At 42.5% G+C, this 26,206-nt stretch overlaps 2 protein-coding genes across 3 annotated transcripts in view; one reads left to right on the top strand and one right to left on the bottom strand.

Annotated features, from left to right (window-relative positions):
- Positions 1-1,091: 1,091 nt before the first annotated feature.
- On the bottom strand, positions 1,092-24,168 carry ACOT13 (acyl-CoA thioesterase 13). The gene is made up of 3 exons (XM_003416475.4): positions 23,829-24,168; positions 4,824-5,008; positions 1,092-1,838 (listed from the first exon to the last, which is right to left on the bottom strand). Exons 1-3 carry the CDS (start codon positions 23,907-23,909, stop codon positions 1,682-1,684), a joined length of 423 nt encoding a protein of 140 aa, XP_003416523.1. The 5' UTR covers positions 23,910-24,168; the 3' UTR covers positions 1,092-1,681.
- Positions 24,169-24,195: 27 nt separating this feature from the next.
- The window catches only part of TDP2 (tyrosyl-DNA phosphodiesterase 2), a 33,450-nt gene continuing 31,439 nt past the window's right edge, over positions 24,196-26,206 (top strand). For both annotated transcript variants that reach the window (XM_010596184.3, XM_003416476.4), the window contains exons 1-2: positions 24,196-24,483; positions 24,570-24,655. In XM_010596184.3, coding sequence (XP_010594486.1) covers positions 24,319-24,483; positions 24,570-24,655 — 251 coding nt within the window. In that variant the 5' untranslated portion in view covers positions 24,196-24,318. The remainder of the gene's footprint in view (positions 24,484-24,569; positions 24,656-26,206) is intronic.

Genomic DNA, 26,206 nt, shown 5'->3' with positions numbered 1-26,206 from the left:
TTCCACTTGCTCTCCCCCTATTGAGTCAACCCTTTCAGTCTCTCCTTTCGTGACAATTTTGCCAGTTTCCCTCTCTCTCTATCCTCCCATCCCCCCTCCAGACAAGAGTTGCCGACACACTCTCAAGTGACCGGCAGACATTTTTTATAGTTAACCTAAACTACTGTTTGGTTTTAAGATGATTTTAGGGCATACTTTTGTTGAAGGTTTAAAGGTTATCAGGGTAATTGTTTCAAGCGTTTTTCTGGCATCCATGGATCCAGGAAGTCTAGAATCTATGAGAATTTGAAATTCTGTTCTGCATTTTCTCCCTTTTCATCAGGATTCTTCTCTGGAACCTCAGATCAAAATGTTCATTAACGGTAGCTGGGCACCATGCAGTTCTCCTGGTCTCATGGCAAAGGAGGCAGTTGTTCATGGAGGCAATTAGCCACACATTCTATATCCTCCTATTCCTGCCTCTCTTCCTTCCTCTATTGCTCCAGATGAATAGAGACCAACTGCTGTTCCTTTGGATGGCTGCTTGCAAGATTTTAAGACCTCAGGCACTACTCAACCAACTAGGAGGTTAAACAGAAGCACTAAAAATTTTTAGGCCAATTAACTGGTATGTCCCATGAAACCATGACCCTAAACCTCCAAACCAAGGAACCAAATCCCATGAAGTGTTTGGTTGTACACAAGTAGCCCCAGCAGCTACTCTTTGTTGTTATTGTTGTAAATATATCATACAACTTTTTCTTAAAAATTGTGCAATAGATGAGGGTTTACAGGGCAAAATAGTTTCTCAAACAATTGATACACGCATTGTTTTGTGACATAGGTTGCCGACCCTGTGACATGTCAACACTCTCCCATTTTCGACCTTGGGTTCCCTGTTTTCCATTCGTCCAGCTTTCCTGTCCCCTCCTGCCTTCTCGTCCTTGCCCCTAGGCTGGTGTGCCCACTTAGTCTCATATACACAGTTGAGCTACGTGTATTATTGCTTGTTTTATGGATCTGTCTAATCTTTGGCTGAAGGGTGAACCTCAGTAGCAACCTCAATAGTGAGTTCAAAAGGTGTATGGGGGGTATCATACAACTTTTGCCAGTTCACCTTTTTACAAGCACACAATTTATTGACAGCAATTATTCAGCAGTGCAACCCTACCCTTAATGAGATTTTTCCATTATCATCTATGGCCCCTTTCCCCTCCCTCCAATCCCTCGTAACCACTAATAAGCTTTGATCTCTGTACATTTGCCTTGTCTTTTTATGTAGGTAACTGATGTCATACAGTATTTATCCTTTTCTGATTGGCTTATTTCAATTAGCATAACGTCTTTAAGTTCCACCCATACCCGTACCACGTATCAAGACTTCACTGGACTTTAGTTTGAAAGTAATCTTATCACAAGGTGGCGGTGGCCCTGCTAGCTTTTTTGCTTTACTTAAATTTATAGAACACTTTGAGGTAAGAATTTTTTAATCCATGTAATGTACACATGATTAAAACATAAAATTGAAGAGGCTTAAAATGAAAAAACATAGGACCACCTACTCTACTTGGTCTCTAATGTCTTTCCCCAGAGAAAAAGTTTCTTAGCTATTTTTTCTCGTTGTGCTACTTTATTTTGAGAATTTGAAATCAAATTTGCACTGATATTCATTGTTGGGTTTCTTTAGGTCAGACTGCTAATCTCAGCTTCCCACGTGTTTTGTGTGTCTGCCTTGTGCGATTAATTTTCCTGTGGCCTTGTTGGTCAAATCCACAGAGGCAAAGGCAAGTGTTTTCCCTTGCTTCAGAACATATGCTGTAATCAGTATATCTTCTCCCATTTTAGCAGGTGACATGTACCTTGAAAGGAAACAAAATTAAATATAGTTAAAGGCTTATAATTTTTAAAAGGGAAAGTTGCATACATCTCAAAACAGCCTTCCTATATTACATTACTCCTAAACACAGCTTAAGAATATCAGTTAAGCTTCCTGGCCTATCAAATCTTATTCACCTATTCCTTATCCACAAACAAGTTTCTTTTCCCATAAATACCGGAAGGGGTTTCCTTGCCTTTTTTTCAAGTTCCCTATTTCATAGTTATTTGGGGCCACTGAAAGAATTCTTCAAGTTTTCCTCTAATCTGTTTAATTTCTAAGTTGAAGTATTGCTTGGTATCTACAGTGCACCATATCAATATGTAGAATTTACTCAACTCTAAAATGACAATGTAAGAACTATGGAGGAATTAATATGGGGTCCCTACAACTGTGATGATGAATTATATATACGTATTTTTTGAGAGACACTTCCTTCCCACTTATAATCATTAAATTGTCTTTAATTCAGCTGACTCCACTAAAGACTCTGTAGCATGAGGGCTGTTTAAAAGAATGTTGTAAATAATTTCCTTACCATTCATTATTCCTGCTTTTTATAAAGCAGGGAACTTTTAAAAAAAATATGTATTTTTGTTAAGATGACAGGGTTTCAGTGTTTGTGGCTAGAAGGCGTAAGGAAGTTGGGACTTTATTGCTAGAGAGAACAGAGGCTAGTTTGAATTTGTGTACCTCAATTTAAAGAAATCAAAATGGCATGTTTAGTAACAATTTACCAAGTTTTCATTATTTCCCCAAAATCTGTCTCATAAATCAAGAATTTTGGCAATAGGCCATTAACTTAAATGAAACCAGGCGGAGGAGGAGACAAGCAACCCCTAGTGCTATAGATGTACAAATATTAAATGTGGAAAATTCAGAAGCTGGCGTTTTCCCAACAGTATTCCTATCCTGGCTCAGTTAAGCATTTAGCTACTAACCAAAAGGTTGGAAGTTCAAACTCATTCAGAGGCACCTCGGAAGACAGGCCTGGCGATGATCTGCTTCTGGAAGGTCATGGCCTTGAAAACCCTATGCAGCAGCTCTACTCTGCACACATGGGGTCGCTATATCTCAGAATATACTCAACGGCAACTAACAACAACAAACAATATTCCTATCCTAGCATTATCTTCTCTAAGTCATAGTCTGACAGACGTCTTTAGTCTGTGTAATCTAGAACATAAGGTGTGGGGATGGAGTAAGTTTGGCACCGTGTCAGTGGTAGTACAAAGAGTGAATCATAAGGTGTTCATTCACTGAAGCTTCTTAATTTACTTTTGAAATACCTATGGTAAATCTTCGAGACTAAGTCCTAGTTTCCATTCTAGTGAATCAATTGTTGAAGCTAAGAGAGCTATGATAGTGGCCAAAGCTTTTGGCAACACATACTTCGAAAAGCTACACCTATGCTTGATTCATTAAAAATCCTTTAGGGTTGTGAAAGCAGCAATATCATAGAACATCATGAAACACAGTGCTAGGTTTGAAGATCTCTCTCTGTTCTCGTTAGAGGTGCTTAAGGAAAAGTGGAGTCATCAACTGGTCTTAACCCAAGATGTGGAATAAAACAAGGAGTGCTGAATATACTCATCAGTAACATAGCGAACTTTTCTTTTTTGTAATCTTAATTTCAAAAGAGCATTTATCTGCATCTTGTCCTGTGGCTTGCTTACTGAGCCCTCAATTTAATTTATTTCCCTTAAAGAGGGGACTGAATGCTTCATAGTCTCATAAAAGGTTTCAAAAAAACAAACAAACCTGTTGCCATCAAGTCAATTCTGACTCATAGCAACACTATAGGACAGAGTAGAACTGCCCCATAGAATTTCCAAGGAGCGCCTGGTGGATTTGAACTGCTGAGCTTTTTATAAGCAGCCGTAGTTCTTAACCGCTATGCCGCCATGGTTTCCCATAAAAGGTTTAGACTGTTGAAAAACTCAATAACCTATACATTTCCGTTGCCCTCATGTCTCATAACATTGACTCTTTCACCCTAACCCCTGCCTGTCCCCCCAGTAAATATATTTTCCCGTTGTTTAGATAGAAAAATCAATTGTCTTGCAACTAAAGCCCTGAGCCCCGTACTCTTTAGGAATGGGACTGGGAACCATACTTGTTCATGTTGGAATTTGAATTTTTTTACATTTTGGAAAAGTTTGACCCTTGCCGGCACTTTCAAAACAGCGAGTGACAGCCTGACGTCTGGAGTACCGTTCCCTGATGACATGGTATAAACCTACAGAAACCATCTGCAAAGTCTCAGGGAAAGAGCCAGGATTGCAGTCTGTTCTTAAGACTGGACACTTGTGTTTGCCTTGTTACAACAAGATTACAATGTGCATGTGAAGCTTTCTCCAACTTTCTTTGAATTATAGTCTATAAACATGTTCTGTAAGTATATGGACTCCATACAACCGTCATACGACATTTGGACAAGTGACGCTTTTAAGGACTGTAGGAAACGATTACCGGCTGCGAGTTCGTGATGATCTCCCCGTTAGTATACATATTGGAAGTTGGACATTTGCTTTTTGGAATGTGTTACACATACTGTACTTGGAAATCAAGGGGCCCTGGTGGTACAGTGGTTAAAGTGCTCAGCTTCTAACCAAAAGGTCGGAGGTTCGAACCTGTCAGCCACTCCGTGGGTCAAAGATGAAATCTGCTTCCGAAAAGATTACGGCCTTGGGAACCCTATGGAGCAGTTCTACTCTGTCCTGTAGGGTCACCATGGGTCAGGCCTGACTCGATGCAACAGATTTGGTTTAGTACTCAGAATTTAGTTGCTCTAGTTACAGATTTTAAGGCCATTTAACGTTTTAGGGCATATCTACAGCTACACTTAAAGATGACCAGCTAAGCAAATCTCATGCTTTATTTACGTTACAAATGTGTTTCATCTCAGTTGTTCGAAATGACTTATCACATTTTAGAAAGTTGTTTGGGGTACCGTTTGGATACATACGATATGTTCAGATCGACACTGACTCCAGGCAGTCCATTTCCTGTGCATATCAGAGCCAGCGTCGATATGTTATCTATTAGGGTGGCTGTCAAACCACCGTGCAGAGTGCCCAGTTGATTGGTATGCTCTTCTTCCACTTTCATTTCACAAATCACTTTCCCAGGAGCATAAGAGATAAAAGTAACCTAATGTAACAAAAAAGAAAAGAGAATTTTTAACATTCATTCTGTGGTGTCAGAAAAGCCCGGACAGCCGTCAAGAACTATCATTGGATTAAACTGGGAATCTCTCCTAAAAAGTTGATTCAGAAATTCAAGTAAGTCATCAACCTCCCTAGAAAAGAAACTGACCCTTATGTAAAGTGGGAATATTCAAGGAAAAGTGGTGGTAGTTCTTGCTAACCCCCACTGTTCTGCACAATAAAGCCAGCTGATCACTGATCTGTTAACCCACTGTAGCTTTAATTTTGGTCTTCCCAAGTTTTTACAAGCAGAATCATTTTTTAAATGACTTTGTAATAAACAATTCCAAGTAACTAAAAAAAAAAAAAAGAAAGAAAGACCTGTAAATAAGGGATAACTTCTATTTTGCAGATAACTTAAATTCAGAATGGTTTATTCACAAGGTCACACAAGGTCTAACGGAACTCAGATTTAGTCTAGGTCTATCTACCTTCAAGTTTCCCTAATCACTAACTATAAAAATATAGAGTGACCTTTCTGGGTCTTTCCACCAGAGAGACATTTGAGAGTGTTACCAACTAAAGCTTTGGTGGCTTTGCAGCTTTTCACCTAGAAGGCCCTGAAATACGACAGAAACAGAATCACACAATATAAGCTTTCCTAAATGATGTCATCAGATGTCATGTTTTGCTCAACAGGTAAGTCAAAGAAAATAAATGGTAGAATTGGATTGAGCCTGTTTATAGCAATAAATGATCTAGCCACAAGATGTCCTCATAAACTAATCATATACACCAAGCAGGAAAAATTGTAAAATTGCCTTATTCTGGCATTTCCTTTCTATATAGCACACATTGACAGTATAAAGGTGAATAATATCTAATCCCTGCTTTTAGGGGGCTCTCAGTCTAAAGAAGAGACAAACACGTGAACTACCACAATAAAAGGAAGGACTGCAGGTAGGATAAATACAGGCCTCAAGAATAAAAAACCAGTTGCCAGCATCGATGCCAACTCAGGCGATCCCATGTGTGTCAGGGTAGAACTGGGCTCCGCAGAGGTTTTCCAACAGCTGATTTTTCAGAAGGAGGTCACCAGGGCTTCCTTCCCAGGCTCCTCTGTGTAGACTCAAACCTCCCAACCTTTCCGTTAGCAGCTGAGCACGTTAGGTGTTTGCAACACCCAGGGATTCCTGCAGTAAGGATACCTAACTTAAAAGGATATGTTTTGAGGGGAGAGGCATTCGGAAAGGCTTCCTGGAGAATGACATCTGAGTCCTGAAGGACAGGACTTAGCCAGATGAAGATGAGGAAGGAGGCCAGGCAGTTCAGCAATTAATATGACAGCCTCATAGCACCAAAGGTAGTTTAGTATAGGTTTAAGGCACTGTGTGTTTAGCAGAAGTCAGTACTTCAAATTCTATTTGATTATCTAACTTTGGTTCAGATGTCAAAAAGTAAAATAAACATCAATGTTGATTTTCTATGACATCCCTTTTTTTTTTTTTTTTGTGGTGGTTGTTCTCTCCAATTAGAAAGGCCAAGGCCATGCTAATTATATAAGGCTAGAATAGAGGTATACAATGTTGGAATAGGGAAAATTTTGTACTGGTCAGCCTGATATAGCAAGAGAAATGTTTTGATGCATTGTTCATTCTTGCCTCCCTATGTAAAATAAAGGAATTAAGGCAACAAGTGGTAGTTTCCATTGTGTAGGGGTTAGCATGTTCACCTTACACGCAAGAGGTCCCTGGTTGAAACCAGGTAGAAACAAGCTCTTTAAGGAGGCCTGGTGGCACCGTGGCTAAGCATTCAGCTGTTAACCAAAAGGCTAACAGTTCAAGTCCACCAGCTGCTCCTTGGAAACTGAGGAGCCTGTTGTGTCAGATAGGGCTGAGCCATAAAAGTTCTTGCTAACCTGCAAGAATTTGTTAATGGAACATATCTGGGCAGTTCTCCATGTTGCTGGGGACCATGGCAGGTATATTTCTGGCTCCACGGCAACATAAGAGGCTCCCCACCCATCTTCTCACCAGACAACTGGTGAATCAGGATCATCTTTAGCCACCTCTATCTAGGACTGCCCAGATTGACCCAGCTGTCTACCGCGGAGCAGGTGAGATGAGGGGATGTGATTTTCTCATGCTGTACCCGAGAACTCTGAGTCGAACCTGGACTAGCTGTTCTCTCATCTGTGAATGGAGATGATAGTAGACTCGTGAGCACTGAGACAATGGCTGGAAAGCATGCAGCGTGGTCTCTAACACAGAGTGAGTTATTGTTAACTAAATAAACAAGTATGCACCCTACAGCCCAGATTTTGACTGGGACTGAGTTTTGTTTTCTAATAATGTTCTTCCCCTAGCCCCATTATCTGTAGAGGTTAGCTCTCCACTGGTCCCTTTCCCCACCAGACTATCCATTAGCTCTGGGAAGTTGGGTAGGATGTAGCTTCATCATTATCTTTGTTGCCTTACCCATTGCCATCCAGTCCATTCTGACTCATAGCAACCTTATAGGGCAGAGTAGAACTGCCCCATAGTTTCCAAAGGTGTGATCTTTACAGAAGCAGACTGACACATTTTTCTCCTGCTGAGTGGAGGGTGGGTTCAAACTGCCCACATTTTGGTCAGCAGTTGAGTGCCTAACCACTGTACCACCAAACCAAAAACTCATTGCCGTTGAGTCAATTTCGACTCTATAGGACAGAGTAGAATTACCCCATAGGGTTTCTAAGGCTGTAAATCTCTACAAAAGCAGACTACCGCACCTTTCTCCCTTGGGGTGGCTGGTGGGTTTGAACTGCAAACCTTTTGGTTAGCAGTCGAGCGCTTAACCACTGTTCTACCCAGGCTTCTTCAAAGACAAAAGGGAGACCTAGTAATCAACAGCAGAGAAGGAGACAGTCCCTAATGTGAAGCTCTGTCCAGATCTCAGAATTTTCCTTAGGCTTTGACGTTTCAGATCATTCTCGTCTTTAAAATCACCACCATCACTGTGACTGCTGCTGATGGGTGCAGCTTCTCCTACCCCCCACTGCCTCTACTATACAGAAGAAGAAACGTGTGTCTCTGTCTCAGGAAGGGTGCATGCTTGCAGTGGGTCTAAAGGACAGGAGTGTGGCACATTTACATACGATAGACCATACATACACACAAAAGCACAGAGGAGGACAGACGGTATTTAGTCGATGAGAATTTTCTATGTGTGTCTATTTGTCAAAGAGGCTGTTTCCAAGCAATTTGCCCCAATGACTCTACTGACTTCACGTGTGTTATGCAGATGCCAGGAGTGGGTCTGAGGACAAGGTACAACTGTAGCTGTAGATAAGCAGGAAATTAGGTAAAGAGAGTAAGAACACAGGAGGTGGCAGTGTGATGGGGGGGCAAAGAACAGATGAAAGTTACATTAAAGGCCATAAAAGGGTGCACGCTTATCAAAGAACGATGGTCCAATCATATTGTTCAATCACAAAATGTATATTCTTAGCAGTATAATTATACAGGTGGGGGCATCAGTGGTTCAATAATAGAATTCTTGCCTTCCATGCGAAAGACCAAGGTCGATTTCTGCCCAGTGTGCCTCACGCACAGCCACTACCCATCTGTCAGTGGAGGCCTGTGTGCTGCTATGATGCTGAACAGCTTTCAATGGAGCCTTCAGACTAAGACAGACTAGGAAGAAATGCCTGGCGACCTACCTCCAAAAATCAGCCAATGAAAACTCTATGGATCACAACAGTCTGACCCACAACAGATCATGGGGATAGTGTAGGACCAGGCAGGATTTCATTCTGTTGTGCATGGGATAGCCATGTGCTGGGACCAACTTGATGGCAGCTAACAACATTATAGCTCAGTGGTTAACAGCACTGGCTCTGGAGCCAGAATTGGCAAGATTCTTCTCTGTGTCTCAGTTTCCTTATCTGTAAAATAGAGATAATAATAGCACTGCCCTCAGGGTTTGTGTAAAGATTAAAATTCAAATTAGTTAGAACAAGGCCTGGTATATCATAAGTGCTCAAAATATTTTAATTGTCATCCTTACCAAACTTGTGACCCTAGATCACAACCATCATCAGACTGAAAGTTTGTTTTGAATAGTTTGGCATGGATTTTCTTAAAATTGCTCAACAGAAACAGTTTCTACTGCCAAGCACAATGAATGGGCACTTTTCAGCCCTTCTCTCATTTGACCTCTCAGCATTCTGTGACATCATGATCATTTTCTGGCCTGCCCTTACCTCCCATGACCCCATATTCTCCTATACCTCTAGTCACTCCAGTCTCCTTTGCTGGCTCAGTCTCCTTTGCAATGCCCACCAGGAATCTCAGGGTCTATTAATCATTCAGACTCACTAGACTACCAAAGGCCACACTTAGTATCAGACTCACTCAGAAGGATATAGGACAAGTTTTCTAAACTTAGGCACTATACTGTCTCACTGGTTAACAGATGGCGTTTGGAGCAGACAACTTGGATTTAGACCCCACTTATTTGGAGCCCTGGTGGTACAGTGGTTAAGAGCTATGGCTGCTAACCAAAAGGTTGGCAGTTTGAATCCACCAGCTGCTCTTTGGAAACCCTATGAGGCAGTTCTACTCTGCCCTATAAAGTCACTGAGTCAGAATTGAATTGATGGCAGTGGGTTTAGTAGCCATAAGACCTTGAGAAAGGTAAGCTTTGATTTTCTTTTGTGTAAAATGGGGATAATAGTACCTACCTCAGGATTGTCGTGAGGGTTAAATGAGATAATGTGGGTAAAATGTTAGTATAATGTCTGACTCAGAGTCCTCAGTAAATGTTATTACTGAAAGTACCAAAACTGTGCAAACGACCTCTGTCCACCTGTTTTTCTCCTTGCTATCAGAACTTTTGTTCTGATAGTTTTAAAGGCTCGAACAAACTCTGAATACCCAGGTGCTTTTCTGAAGGCTCACGGGATGCTGAAGGAGCCCTGGTGGTGCAGTGGTTAAAGTGTTCGGTTGCTAACTGAAAGGTAGGTGGTTCGAACTCCCCAGCTGCTCCAAGGGAGAAAGATGTAGCAGTCTGCTTCTGTAACGATTCCAGCCTTGGGTCCCTGTGGGACAGTTCTACTCTGTCCTATACGGCTGCTGAGTCAAGATGGACTCAGGGCAACAGGTTTTGCTAATATGACCCTATCAGATACCCTGCCTTCTCCGTGGCTGACTTCCTTTCTGAGCACACCCCCGCGTACCTGACTGGTAGTGTCTGGGCTCCAGCTAACAGAGAAACAGCAAAGTCCTCTAATTTTAGTGCTCAAGATGTATGTGATATAAAGCAACTCTGTAGAGAAAGGAGTGACAAAACTAATAAATGATGCCAGTCCTGACCAATTAGGACAGATAAAAGGCATAAAGCGCAATATATAAAATTACCAAAAACCCTAGGGTCATCCCTCCTTTTTCTCTCATACCTCACTATCCAACCCATCAGCAAATCCTGCCACTTCTATCTTCAAACATATCTAGAATCCCAATCACTTCCCTAGCCCCCAACCATTACCCATTACGCACTCACGCTGGTCCATGCCACCATCACTTCTCTCCTGCGTTATTATAGTTGCCTCCAAACTTGGCTCCCTACTTCTGCCCTTGCCTCCCTTATGTCTAGTCTCAATTTCAGCAAGAGTGCTCCTTTAAAAATATAAATCAAATTATGTTTCTCTTCTGCTCTAAAGCCTCTACTGGAGTCCCTATTTCACTCAGAGCAAAAGGCTAAGTCTTCAAAATGACTTAGGGCGGCGTCATACATGCTCTGATCTCATCTCCTGCAGCTTGCCCCCTGCTGGCTTCCTGTGTGCTGCAGGCACGCCAGCTGCCTGGATATTCCTCAAACACTGCGCGTGATCCGATCTCAGGGCCTTCACATTTGCCATTCCATCCCTGGAACATTCTTCCCCTTTGAAACCCAGGACTTGCTCAGATCTTTACAGAAATGTCACTTTTTTGGTGACACCTTTCCAGGTCACATTATTTAAAACTGAACTTTCAAACAAAACCCCGCAATACACACGTTAGGAGAGAAATTTTAACTCTCCTGCCCCAACAGTATCTCTGCCTTATTTTGTTTGATGTTTTGACTTACCCCCACTAAAATATGTTACATGAGTGCAGGGATTTTTGCCAGTTTTATTCATTGGTCTATTCCCAGTGCCTAGTATGGTGCCTGGCACATAGTAGGCACTCAAATGTTTGTTGTATGAGTGAATTCCTTCAAACCTGAAGGTCAACCAGACTGCATTCCGTAACTATATGAGCGACATTTAGTGGCTTCAGCGACTGACGAACCAAACCATAGGGAGAACCTTCTATGTGAAAGGCATTTGACTAGGCACCTTCCACTAGGCACTGCAGTGCAATTTGATAAATGTTTTAAAATATGCACTGTGGACTTGCTCCCAAAGAGCTCTCTGTTTGAAGAAAGAAGACAAATTAACAGATATTTTCAACTATATACGAGAAGTTGTATAGCAAAAGTAAGACAATGTATAGAAGTGGAACAGAGGAAGAGATTTCAGGATGCCAAAGAAGGCTTCTCAGGCACAGTGGGTGCCACCTGAAAAGGTCTTTGAAGGATAAACGTGAAAATGGAGGGCAACTAGGGGCAAGGGCAGAAAATCCAGACGTGAGGAAGATGTCACAATCCTTGAAAAGTGTATAAACCAGCGGAAGTTATGTAAGAGGGCTAAAAATAACAAGAGTTGGCAAAAAAGTACCAAGGGAGGAAAAACAAAGTTGTAGGGGTTGGCAAGGAAGAATGTAAATAAATATTCCACGAAGATATAACCAGCTTATGTAACAGTTCACTTTTTTAAAAATAAATTTATTTATTTATTGTGCTTTAAGTGAAAGTTTACAAATGAAGTCAGTCTCTCATATAAAAAGTTATACACACCTTGCTATGTTTGTACTCCTAGCTGCTCTCCCCTTCATGACAGCACATTCCTCCTCTCCACCCTGTATTCCTGTGTCCATTCAACCAGCTCCTGTCCCCTCTTCCTTCTCATCTCACCTCCAGACAAGAGCTGCCCAAATAGTCTCATGTGTCTACTTAAGCCAAGAAGCTCACTCCTCACTAGTATCATTATCATTATCTGTCTTATAGTTCAGTCCAATCCCTGTCTGAAGAGTTGGCTTCGGGAATAGTTCCAGTCTTGGGCTAACAAAGAGTCTGGGGACCATGATCTCCAGGGTCCCTCTATCTCAGTCAGACCATTAAGCCTGGTCTTTTTATGACAATTTTGAAATCTGCATCCCACTGTTCTCCTGCTCCATCAGGGATTCTCTGTTGTGTAAAACTCTACTCGTTTGTTGGAATGGTGGTCAGAGATGTGCTGTGAAAGAATAACAGCAATCACTATTTTTTTCCCCAAAACTGGTATACGGCAGATTATGTTGATTCATTCCTGAATGCCTATAAGGGTGGGTGCTATGAAGGTCTCTACTACATTAACTGTACTGGCAAGATCTCTCTCACATGCAGGTTCTCTGCTGCCTTAAACCTGGAAAAGTGGGACTAAGAGAGAAGGAGCCTTCCTCATTCCTCTCAAGGGGAACACATGGAGCTGGGCCAGTTTGGAATCTAGAACCTGAATATACAATAATTCCCAGGACAGGGTAGCACCTGGCTAAAACACAAACATGGTGATCCAAGGCCAGAGCAATAGCTTAGCTGTCAAAGGATAAAGCCACAAACCAAAGAGTAACGAAGAAGTTTAAATAATATATTCACTGAGGAACACTATGACAGAAATTCCTGGAACTTCTAGGGCGGGTGAGTAAAAATTACACTGCTTTTATGTAGTGTTATGTTAACTTTTTTAACAGATAAATTTTTCTATTGAAGCTCTCAGATTGTAACTTTCTGAGGCCTTCACAAAAATCAGAACTTGAACAAAAGGACTACTAAGATAACCCAAACCCATTGCTGTCGAGTCGATTCTGACTCACAGCGACCCTACAGGACTGAGTAGAACTGCCGCCAAAAGTTTCCAAGGAGCACCTGGTGGATCTGAACTGCTGACCTCTTGGTTAGTAGCCGTAGCACTTAACCGCTACGCCACCAGGGTTTCCTTGCCTCATATTGCCTCATTCTTTGTCAATAATGCATATTACTACTCTGAATTTTTAAGGAGCGGCCTTGGAGACGCATTGGTTAAGTATTTGGTTGTTAACTGAAAGGTAGGCAATTCGAACCCATCAGCAGCTCCAGGAAAAAAAAAAAACCCAGTGATCTGCTCCCATAAAGATTACAGCCTAGGCAAATCCTAATGGGCAGTTTAACCCTGTCATTATACGGGCAGTTCAACTCTGTCCTACAAGATCGCTATGAGTTGGAATCGACTTAAGGGCATGCCACAACTCTTAATTTTTACTATCTGATGGGAAAAGCATGGTGTCTCATGGTTTTAATTTTCCTTAGCCAGACTAACATCGATGGCAGTGGGTTTAGACTAACATCAATACTAAAAAAACTAAGCATCCTTTTATGCTTAAGAGCTGTCTGCATTTCGTTTTCGGTGAACAGTCTGTTTACATCTTTTGTGCCCACTTACCTATTAGATGGAGCCTTGGTGGTGCAATGGTTAAGAGCTTGGCTGCTAACCAAAAGGTTGGCAGTTCGAATCCACCAGGTGCTCTCTGGAAACCCTATGGGGCAGTTCAACTCTGTCCTACAGGGTCGCTATGAGTTGGAATAGACTTGACAGCAACGCATTTGGGTTTACCCATTAGATTGTCTTTATAGCTCTTCTTACCTTATTAGATTTTAATACCTAGTCATATGGTGAGATTCTTTTCCAGACTACTGTCTTTCGATTTTTATTACATCTTTTGCTATAAAAGGATGAGTTCCTGTTTGCAGAGTTCATAGTGCCTAACACATACGACTCAATGGCAACGGGTTTTGTTTTTTTTTTTTTTGAAACACACAGAAGTATAAATGTTTTTAAAAACAAATACAACAAAAAGTTAATTTTATAAAGTTATATATAACACATAATTTAATGACATGCTCCTACTTTGGTAAATCTTTTTTAAAGACATGACTCTTACGTTTGTACAGGGCTCCTTCACATGGAGCCTCTGTGATTTCTTTTACCAGCTCTCCTATGGTTGGACATCCAGGGGTTATGTCTCATTTTTGATACTATAAATAATGCCACAATGAACATTTTTGTACATAACTCTGAACAAACCTTCCCTTGTTATTTTCTTGTGCCTAGACAATTTCAATGGCCAATAATGATAAAAAATATATTGTAAAAGTGGCATGGTGGAGGCATCTGACTTCCCTGTCTAAGTTCACAAGGGAAAGGAGAGAGAATTATTACCAGCATCAACAGCCCAAAGCTGATTCCTATGAAGTCAGACATACCTCCACCCTCCAACCTTTTTACCAATTCTAATACCAGCTGTTCCTCGCATGGCATTCTCTACTTCTCTGCTGGGTTTGATAATTGATTGCAATGACCACACAGAACTCACAGACCATACTCACAGTTATGGGGTTCACGCCCACTCCTCGCTTATCGACATGGTTAGGTTCCAAAGACCGGGTCACTACGCGAAAATTGGCGTTATGTGAAAATGGAGGATGAGCACAACAGATCACAAAAATGGAGAATGACTACATCGTTACAAAATGGCCAACATACATCATTACATAACTGCCAAACCACTGAGGCTCATGGCCCAGCCAAGATGACACATAGCCTTAACCATCACAGTCAGCATTACTCTCACTTCGCACCTTGCCGTTCACTACTGCCAGATGTATACCGTTAATTCACAAAATAGTCAAATAATAGATTTTTTACTATTGTCATAAAAGCGAAATACTGGATAACAAAATAGTTGATAAGTGAGGAGTAGGTGTATTAGTGAGCCCTGGCACCAGTGGTTAAGTGTTCAGCTGCTAACCAAAAAGTCAGCAGTTCGAATCCACCAGCCACCTTGGAAACCCTATGGGGCAGTTCTATTCTTATAGGGTCACTATGAGTTGGAATCAACTCAATGGCAATGGGTTTTGGATTTTTGCTGTATTCAGGAAGTAACAGGTTACCATTCAGGATCAGGAACGACTCAGGAAACAGTTCTTTGATCAGGACAGCCTCTTCTTAGCTGTGATTGCAGGCAGGCGTCTCTCTGGCCCTCGGCCCAACCTCTGATCTGCTTAGGCCCTGCCCACCCCAGTGCCATCAAGTCGATTCCGACTCATAGCGACCCTATAGGACAAGTGTTAGAAAGCTCTTTAGGTCTACCAGTAAGTGCCTGGGGGCACCCCACAAGCCTAGCTCTGCTGACAAATGCCCGGAGGTACTCCACTCCTCCAGGAAGCCTTCTGCCTAAAGGCGCTCAGTTCTCTCACTCTGTGGGTCAGCACACCCTCTGTAAACACCTTACTCCATGGGTTGGGAAGCACATCCTGCCATTTCATGCTGGTCTCCTGGCTCTGCTTCTGCCATTTCTCTGCCACCACTTCTGTCTGTCTTGTGCTGTATCCAGTGTTACAGCTCTCTCTCTGTCTCCTGGGTCTAAAAGTTTCTCAGCATAGGGACTCTGGGTCCAAACTACGTGCTCTACTTGTAGCTCTTCTTCTGGATGGTATGGAGGTCTCCCCCTCAACTTCTGTGATATTGGCTCTTTTAAGCATAGTGGGATGGCAAAATTGACCAGTCCACTTGTTAAGAGTTCTATGTACCTTACTTGCATGGTCCCACCACTACAAGGGCCCCAAGAACCTTATTTGCATTATTAGCAAGCTGTCCAATCTCCTTGGTGAGCCACAAGCACCTTATTTGCACAGTCCTACCTAATCATTGCATGGAGTCACAAAGACTATGGCTAGAAGGACCATAGTAATTCACTGTACCACATCTATAAATTGACAAATTTTAAACCATATCATTGCCCTTTTATGGTTAATACATAACCTCAAAGTTCTTCTATTAAGTATAAGGTCTATTCTTATGTTTCTAACATTTCTATCTCCACAGGTTCCTCTTCTCTCATCTCCACATGTCCTCAAGATTCAATCCTAAATCCTTACCACTTCTCTCTAGTCTGTGTTCGTCCTCTTAAGACATCTCATTCACTTATATATACATCTTCGTCTCTCATTTCCATAAGGATGACAATACTATTTTACCTCACTTCTGGACTCCCTTGTTTCTATGCTTTCTGGATTCCACATGGTAATTTCAGTGCCTGTCACTTGAGATTCCAAAGTGTGTGTCCCTTCACATGCATTATTGTGGGATAAAGAAGTTCCACTGGCAAGTCACTTAAACATGATAAAGTTGAACATTTAATTTTACTGCAGTACTTAATAGTTTTAATAGGTAAAGTGGATACAAGGTGCAATGTTTCCTAAATTTACTTAATCATGAACAATTTTTTTTCTCACAGAGCATCTTATGGGACTGTTCTCAGCATAGGGACCCCTGTCCTAAAGGGCAAGGGTCCCTGGTGGTACAAAAAGTTAATGTGCTTGGCTGCTAATCAAAAGGCCGGAGGTTTGAGTCCATCCAGAGTGCCTCAAAAGAAAGGCCTGATAATCTACTTCCAAAAAGCCAGCTATTGAAAATCTTGTGGAGCACAGTTCTATTTGGACACATACGGGGCACCACGTATTGGAACGTACTTGACAGCAACTGGTTTAGAGGGCAAAGAACCGTGGTTGTTATCTGTTTGTAGCCCCACGGAATTTAGCTTACTGACATTTCGAAACTGATCTTCGTGGTAAGAGCAGGACGTTTAAGTGTTAGTTTTTATGTATGAGTGTTTTATAAAAGATAGGTTTTGTGGTTGTTAATAAACACCAGTAAACAGAGGTTTTAAAAAAGAACAGGCTAACTAACGCTCTCAAGTAAGATTACACGGATTGACTTGACATCTGTACCAAGTCTGATTGCAAAGTGTCCCCTTCAACAGATTATTTTGGTGAAATAGAAAGTCACCATCATTCAACAGATTCCTACCATGGCTCACATGCTAAGTCAAAACACCTGATCAAAAAACAAAACTCCTTTTGGAATATTATGAGTCAATTTTAAAGTGTTATTTGACTTGATTGGTTGACTTTCAAAAAAAAAATCACAAAAAAAATCTGTCAGAGATTAGCACTCAGGATAGAACTGTCTCATACAACCAAGAAGAAAATGCAGCTCTGTTTTGGTGAGGTGGTATTTAGTCAGCCATTAAGGCCACTGCCGCCTGGGTAATGCGGCAGACTTGGAGCAATATTAAACACTGCACGTTTTCACTTCCTTCCTACTTTCAGGAACATTATCCCTTCTATCTTTACAGAGGCAATGAGATAAGAGTATAAGTGTTTCTGGGAGACCACTTATATCCTTACTGCAATTTAGCTCTTTTTGAATAATTTTTTTGATGGTAACTATATAGGTAACAGAACATTTGCCATTTCTACAATCCCCAATTTAGCATTTTAACAATATTCTTGCATCTAAAAATCTTGCATTTTAAAATAGGCATTTTTTGCCTTCAAAAATCTCTGGTGTCAGAAACTTAAATACTCAGAGGGACAAATAATCAGCTTAATATAATTTGCTCAGTCGGGGTCCAGTGAGAAGTCAAAAACCATACCAGTTATTTTAACAAAGAGAGTTTAATATAAAAAATTGTTAAACAGGAATTTAGAGAAAGGCCACATTCCATTCTGTGCTAAGTCATGTGCAGGTCCCATGTTTTCAACAAACAATTCAAAGACCAAGGAAAAGACATGCCTCTAAGTTTCAAAAAATAAAAAAAAAATAAGAAAGTAGCAATTTACCTAGTTTTGACCCAGTACAGGTAAGTGATTAAGAAACTGGTCTAGGTCAGCGTTTTTCAACCGCAGCACTATTGACATTTGGGCCTGATAATTCCTTGTTGAGGGGTGCTGCCCTGTGCATTGTAGGATCTTTAGCAGCATACCTGGTCTCTACCCTTCAGAGGCTAGTACCACCCCCCTCCTCAGTTGTGACAATAAAAAATGCCTTGAGATATTGCCAAATGTCCTCTGGGAAGCAAAATCACCCTTAAAATTTACAGTAATAGAAAAGGAACCATGTCTACAACTAGATGTATGGATCACTGTTGTTAGATGGTTGTCTAAGTCATCTAGTGCTGCTACAACAAAAATACCACAAATAGATGGCTTTAACAAAGATAAATTTATTTCTTCACAGTAAAGTAGGCTAAAAGTACAAACTGAGGACATCAGCTCCAGGCGAAGGCTTTCTCTCTCTGTCAGTCTTCTCATCAGTCTTCCCCCAGACTAGGAGCTTCTTCTCACAGAGACCCTGGGTCCAAAGGATGTGCTCTGCTCCCAACACTGCTTTCTTTGTGGTACGAGGCTCCCCTGTCTCTCTGCTCACTTTTTTATCTCAAGAGATGGCCTTAAGACACAATCCAGTCTTGTAGATTGAGTCCCATCCTCCCTCATTAACATCATAAAGGCAGGATTTACAACACAGAGGAAAATCACACAATACCAAGAATCACAGCCCAGCCAAACTGATAACACACATTTTTTTTTTGGGTCGGGGGGGAGGACATAATTCAATCCATGACAGTGGCTGAATCATTTTCGACTCATAGTGACCCCATGTGACAGAGTAGAACTGCTCCACAGGGTTTCCTTGGCCGTAATTTTTCTGGAAACGTCCTAATTTTGTCTTCATATTTGAGAGGCAGTTTTGCTGGATATATGACTCTTGACTGGCAATTTTTTTCCTTCAATGCTTTACATAAGTCATCCCATTGCCTTCTTGCCTGCCTGGTTTCTGCCAAGTAGTCTGAGCTTATTTTTTATTGACTCTCCTTTGTAGGTTTTTTTTTTTTTTTGTAGGTAAGTTTTCATTTATCCCTACTCACTCTTAAAATTCTCTCTTTATCTTTGGTTTTGGCAAGTTTGATTATAATATGCCTTGGTGACTTTCTTTTGAGATCTACCTTATTTGGAGTTTGATAAGCATCTTGGATAGATATCTTCTCATCTTTCATGATATCAGGGAAGTTTTCTGCCAACAAATCTTCAACAATTCTCTCTGTATTTTCTGTTATCCCTTCCTGTTCTGGTACTCCAATCACTCGTAGGTTATTTCTCCTGATAGAGTACCACATGATGCTTAGGGTTTCTTCATTTTTTAAATTCTTTTACCTGATTTTTCTTTGAATATATTGGTGCCAAGTGCTTTATCTTCAGTCTCTAACTCTGCCTTCCACTTGCTCAATTCTGCTCCTCTGACTTTCGATTCAGTTGTCTAATTCTGTAATTTTATTGTTAATCTTCAGAATTTCTGATCGTTGTCTCTCTACGGATTCTAGCAGCCTATTAAATTTTTCATTATGTTCTTGAATAACCTTTTTAATTTCCTCAACTGCTTTATCTGTGTGTTCCTTAGCTTTAGCTGTGTGTTTTCCGTTTTGCCTGATCTCGTTCCTGATGTCTTGAAGAGTTCTGTATATTAATCTTTTGTATTCTGCATCTGGTAATTCCAGGAAGACACCTTCATCCAGAAGATTCCTTGATTCTGTGTTTTGAGAGCTTGTTGAAGGGATCACGGTCTGCTTCTTTATGTGATTTGATACTGACTATTGTCTCTGGACCACCTATAAGTATTAGTTCATTTTGTTTACTTACTGTATCCTAGCTTCTTGCTTTGTTTTGTTTTGCTATGCCCAAATAGGCTGCCTTTGAAGCTCTAACATCCTGTCACCAGATGGCTAAAGCTGTTACCAGGTATATGAGCCTAGGAATCCATTCACTTTTCTTGTAGGGATTTGGCTCAGGTGTCCAGGGGGTTGGTCATCAAGTATGTGGTACAGGCTCTGTCCTATAGTCTTAGAGGGGCAGGGTGATTGGTGTACATATCGGTATCTGGTTGCAGCAGGGTGTCATGCTCTGAGCAAAGCAGGGGACTGACAACCATCCCCCGAGCGTCTGTGAGGAAAGCACGTCCCCGTTCCCTAGAGCGCACAGGTGGGTGGGTTCTGCAGCTGGATCATGGGCACCCAATGCTTTTGGTTGTAAGGACTGGGAGGTACCACTTATCCTTGGACCCCTGTTGTGGGTGGCTAGGTGACCTGTGTGGAGCCACCAGTCCTTAGGTCCCTGATGTGGGTAGATGAGGACCCTGTTTAATAGGCAAAACGGTGTCAAACATCAAACACCCACCTCTCCATGCACAGCTTAAACAGTTGCCGTCTGCCAACAAGGGCCTAGTCTCCTGAAATGGGCCCACACAGGTCCATGCAGGGGTGAAAGGTATTCAAAGTCTGTGGACCATTTGTGCCTGGACAGGAGCCGCTTCTGTCCTGAGCTCCCCAGCTTAGCAGAGCGGGCAGATTATCTTTTCCCCGAATTGTGAATGTATTCCTTCTCCAAGGCCGGGAAAATGGCTCAGGGCACGCAGCAGGACCTATCTCAGGCCCAGGGAAATCAACAGCCACTGAAGCCAGCTTGGAGGCTAGGGGCATGGTAAAATGAATGCAAGTACTTAGCTTTTGCTGAGGGTGTCGTTCTTCTCTGGTTCCAGAGTTGTGAGTAGGCTGTGTGGCTCACCGTCTCTCCCTCAGGAAACTGCATCTGGAACACTACCACCAGCCCTGCCGTGGTCGCTCCTGGGAATGGTGCCTGACGGTTCCTGGCGATTCAGGTCCGGCAATTCCTCGCCACTTCTGAACTGTCCCTCCCACACCCTGTTGCTCAGTCCATTTTCTAACTTTGCCTTTGATCTTCAGGGCTCCTAGCTTGTCATATATAATCGTTTCACTTGTTTTTTCAGGTCTTTGTTGTAAGAGGGATGACCAGAAGCATCTGACTACTTCGCCATCTTGGCCCCACCTCTCTTGCCTATAATTTTTATGGAAGCAGATCACCAGTCTTTTTCCTACGGAGCTTCTTGGGTGGGTTTGAACCACTGATCTTTCAGTAAGCTGCCAAGTGCTAAACTGTTTGCACTACCGGGGCAATGGAAATGTATGGGCTATTGAGTTTTGCAACAGTCTAAACCTTTTATGGGAAATGCTGGTGGTGTAGTGGTTAAGAGGTATGGTTGCTAACCAAAAGGTGGTCAGTTTGATCCACCAGGTGCTCCTTGGAAACCTAACGGGGCAGTTCTACTCTGTCCTTTAGGGTCACTATGAGTTGGAATCAACTCAATGGCAATGGTTTTTTTTTTTTAAGTATATGGAAACTCTGGTGACATAGTGGTTAAGTGCTACGGCTACTACCCAAAAGGTCAGCAGCTCGAATCCATCAGGTGCTCCTTGGAAACTCTATGGGGCAGTTCTACTCTGCCCTATAGGGTCACTATGAGTCGGAATCAACTCAACAGCAGCGGATTTGGTTTTTGGTTTATGGATATACGTTTTTGTGTGATGGATCCAACTATACTAGTTTAAATGATTACTTTCCAACTGACAGTAAGTTTATGTGGGCAATCTCTAGTTTAGATTCCTGGTGAATGCTGGGGCAACTCACTTAGAGAATTTTAAGATTACCTTTAGATATTCATAGTAAAGATGCCTGTAAATACTGAAAAGCTAATGTTAAATTGTTACACATTATAAAACGAGAGTCAAAAGAAACCCATTAGTCCAATACTCAGGGTGGGGCTGGTAGCTTTAATTCCAATTATGGTATAGTTAAATTGAAAAAATCTTACAGAAATTTATCAATCATTATGGGAAAAATAACAGATTAAGTTGCTAATGAGATAAAAACACAACAGCAATCTCTGACCTCATTAGACAAGGTGACATAACAAAACAGCCTTAGATTTTTTTAGCCCAAGAAAGGGTAATGTGTAATGTAGCAAGTACTTCTTGTATTCAGAAAAATAACACAAGAGAAATAATACAGGATATACATAGATTTAGACAACAAGCTACTTGGGTACACACTATAATACCCTTACAAATACAAGATTTATTTCCTTAGCTACCATCAAGAATAAATACATGAGCTAAATCGCTATTGCAAGAAATAATAATATTCTTAGTCTGCATCCTGACAGTGTTAGGCATAATAAAACTTATCTTCTATTGTCTTATACACTTAAAAAAGCCTCAGGCTAAAATGTTGATGTACATTGAGTTTGTTCACTTTGGCAATGCAATCCATGGGAACGTTGCCCTTAAGACCCTGGTGAAGAACCAGATGGTTTCCAGTGGAAAACAGCACCATGAGCTTAAACTGCATGCTATGGCTGCCATCTAGGGGCTCTGTTAAGTCCAGGTATTAATCATCAATGTGTTATCTCCAATTTCTCATCAAAAGAAAAGAATGATTCAGGAGATAATATCGGAACCATTATTCCCTGTCCTGGAGCATAAAATACGTGACCCAGCTGGAGCTGGACTCACAAAGATACATCAACTGGGCCCTAAGGTACGAAGAAAATAGCTAGGGCAATCTTAAAAAATATATCTTTTAGAGAAACATTCACATAAACAGGGCATAAAAGCCACTATTATCTTTTTCTTTTAATATTTAATTTAGTAAATAGTTGTAAACCAACAGGAGGTCAGCAGCCATAACGAAGGGCTGAGGTCCAATATTTGCTCCTTCCTGAGACTATGCCAAACAATTCCAAGCTAGGCAAGATTCCAAGCCAGTGTTCAAAATGGACACTGGTCCTGAATGACTGATGTCCAAAAACAAATGGAAGGAATGAGACACAGCCCCCACAGTGTTGCATTAAAAATCCTGTTTCTTTCGTTGGTCTTCCTCCCCCCACCCACCAGCTTTGCATTTAAATCCTATTTTTGCTTGGAAGTTACACGTAAACCCCATTGTGCCTGTGTAGTATGATTAAGAATATTGTTGACATAACTTGTATGGACTCTCTATTTGTGAACTCCTTAAAAATAACTTTTCTCCTTGCCCTCGGGGAGCAGTCTTGGCAGCAACAGCTCCAAATGACTTCTGGGGTTTTCACTCAGTAACAAAGACGCTGGACACTAGGAGTCTGGGCCAGTTCATGTGCAAATGGGGCAAGGTCCCTGCCTACCTCTATAGCACCTTATCTCACGGCTTCCCCAAATGAATCTACCTCCAGGCCTAGCAAGTGCTGATCTCTGAAATGCACCCCCTCTTCCTCCAAGGGTCAACTCCCACTTCTTCAGGACTCAACTCAAAAAGGCTTTGTAAAACCTCCCAACCCACAACACAGAAACGACTCTTTCCCCTTCCATCCACCACGCTACCTGGCACTTGGCTTTCATACCTTCCTGCAATTACTTGCTTATCTTCTATCTAGTGTTCTAGACTGTGAGAGCCTCTTAAACATGGAGGCTCTCTCTTACTTTTTTCCCCGGAGCACGGCAGGGACTTGCCTGTTGAAGAGTTGAACTTTAAAGTCTTTTCCAGCTCTGTTGTTTCTGTTAGGTGCCCTGTTAATTAATTTGACTCACAGCGAGCCCATGTGACAGAGTAGAACTGTCCTTTGGGGTTTCTCCGGGCTGTAATCTTTACGGGAGCAGGAAGCCAGGTTTTCTCTCGTGGAGCCACTGGGTGAGTCTGAACTGCCAACGTCTTGGTTAGCAGTGAAGCTAGCACAGAGGGGTTCATCTCCAGAGTGATAACCAAACCTACCTACATTTCAGATGAGAGTCTACTCACTGGACCTAGCACAGACTAAACGGTCAATTAAAGAAATAATTATTACAAAGGTGAATTTACAGGCGCACTAGAGCAGAATCTAGCAACAGAGGTTTATTCAGCGCTTCCCGCATACCAAGCACAGTGCCTCCCCTTCATATGAGAAACCGCGGTTTTGTCTCCGATACCTTGTCCAAAACTCTGTCAAAGGTGCGTGTATCTTTTACAGCCTTCAGTAACTCCAGGACCTTCTTTGTCACGCCGCTCATCGTGGACAGTTCGCCGGTTTCTGGGCTTGGGCAAAAATAAACCTCAGAAGAGAAGGCAAGCCCAGAAGTTCGCCGAAAGAACAAGGACACGTAGGGCAAAGAGCTTAAATATACAGCCCTCGCCGCCCCCCTAAGCTCACGAGGTGCCCCACGGCCAGAGCTCTGACGTCCTGCGACCTTTGTGACGCTAAGCGCATGCGCCGTTCCGTCCCCGCCTGCCTCTCCGGGACTCAGAGCTCCCAGCCGCTCAGCCGCGCAGCCGCGCAGCCGCGGCTTGTTACCCTCTTACGGGGGAGCGCGTTTTCCCACCGGACCGTTGATCCGTCAGCTCCTTGGCGGCGGGCGCCAGCGCAGAGTCGGCCGTCTGCAGCCGGGCCGATCGAAGGGGCGCTAAGGGGGCGGTGAACTGATGGAGCACTGGAGCGGTCTGGGGGCCCGGCCCGAGGCGGCTGAGGAAGAGGAAGAGCCCGAGGTGAAGAAGCGGCGACTCCTGTGTTCCGAGTTTGCCTCGGTCGCCAGCTGCGACGCGTCCGTGGCCCAGTGCTACCTGACAGAGAACGACTGGGAGATGGAAGTACGGTCTTGCTCTCTCTCACTTCCCGCGCGTTACCTTGTCCCACGGAGCGCACAAGCTTCCATATCTGTACCTTTGCTTTTCAGAGAGCCTTGAACTCCTACTTTGAGCCGCCGGTGGATGAGAGCGCCTTGGAAAGCCGTCCTCAGACTTTCTCTGAGCCAGAAACCTGGTAAGTGATGGTGGAGTGCGGAGGCAGTGTTGGGGCCTCCCGGGACCTGGGTGGAGGAAGCGGGCGACGCTAAGAGGCAGTCAGTTCTCGCGGCCGAGGAACCAGAGGCCCAGGATTTGTGTAGGCGCCTCTGGTGGAGGTGCTTCACTGCAGCGGGGCGAACGCTTTTCTCCCGAGTGTCCCAACTGTCACTTGGAAAGTGATTTGGAGTCCGAGGAGAAAAAATCTGAAATACAATTTTTGACTCGAATTATACGAGATATGTAAACAAATTTGAAATGAATGAGGCAAAATCTTGTATTGAAGAGCGGTAACTCGGAAAACTCCTTTGCTTTCTACATTTTTTTTTTTTTTCCATTTACTCCCCACTGGCTAGCCAGAGTGGATTTTTTTTTTTTTTTACTTTTTATAATTTTTATTGTGCTTTAAGTGAAAGGCTCTCACACAAAAATTTATATACACCTTGCTGCATACTCCCAGTTGCTCTCCCTCTAATGAGACAGCCTGCTCACTCCCTCCACTCTCTCTCTTCCTGTCCATTTTGCCAGCTGCAACCCCCTCTACCCTCTCATCTCCCCTCCAGGCAGGAGATGCCAACAGGGTCTTAAGTACCCACCTGATCTAAGAAGCTCACTCCTCACCAGTATCCCTCTCCAACCCATTGTCCAGTCCAATCCATGTCTGAAGAGTTGGCTTCAGGAATGGTTCCTGTCCTGGGCCAACAGAAGGTCTGGGGGCCATGACCACTGGGATCCTTCCAGTCTCAGACCATTAAGTCTGATCTTAAGAGAATTTGGGGTCTGCATCCCACTGCTCTCCTGCTCTGTCAAGGGTTCTCTGCTGTGTTCCCTGTCAGGGCAGTCATTGGCTGTCGCCAGGCACCATCTAGTTCTTCTGGTCCCAGGATGATGTAGTCTCTGATTCATGTGTCCCTTTCTGTCTCTTGGGCTCCTAATTACCTTGTGTTCTTGGTGTTCTTCATTCTCCTTTGATCCAGGTGGGTTGAGACAAATGGATGCATCCTAGATATCTGCTTGCTAGCGTTTAAGACCCCAGACGCCACTCTTCAAAGTGGGATGCAGAATGTTTTCTTAATAGATTTTATTATGCCAATTGACTTAGATGTCCTCTGAAACCATGGTCCCGAAACCCCTGCCCCTGCTATGGTGGCCTTTGAAGCATTCAGTTTATTCAGGATACTTCTTTGCTTTTGGTTTAGTCCAATTTTGCTGACCTCCCCTGTATTGTGTGTTGTCTTTCCCTTCATCTAAAGTAGTTCTTATCTACTAATTAGTGAATACTCCCTTCCGCCTTCTCTCCCTCCCCGCTCTTGTAACCACAAAAGAATGTTTTCTTCTCAGTTTAAACTATTTCTCAAGTTCTTACAATAGTGGTCTCATCTAATATTTGTTCTTTTGCAACTAATTTCACTCAGCATAATGCCTTCCAGATTCCTCCATGTTATGAAATGTTTCACAGATCCCTCACTGTTCTTTATCAATGCGTAGTATTCCATTGTGTGAATATACCATAGTTTATTTATCCATTCAT

The sequence above is a fragment of the Loxodonta africana genome, chromosome 1 (genome assembly GCF_030014295.1).
Source record: "Loxodonta africana isolate mLoxAfr1 chromosome 1, mLoxAfr1.hap2, whole genome shotgun sequence".
Lineage (NCBI taxonomy): Eukaryota > Metazoa > Chordata > Mammalia > Proboscidea > Elephantidae > Loxodonta > Loxodonta africana.
Note: the sequence above shows the minus strand (reverse complement) of the source record. Positions and strands in the feature narration are given on the sequence as shown.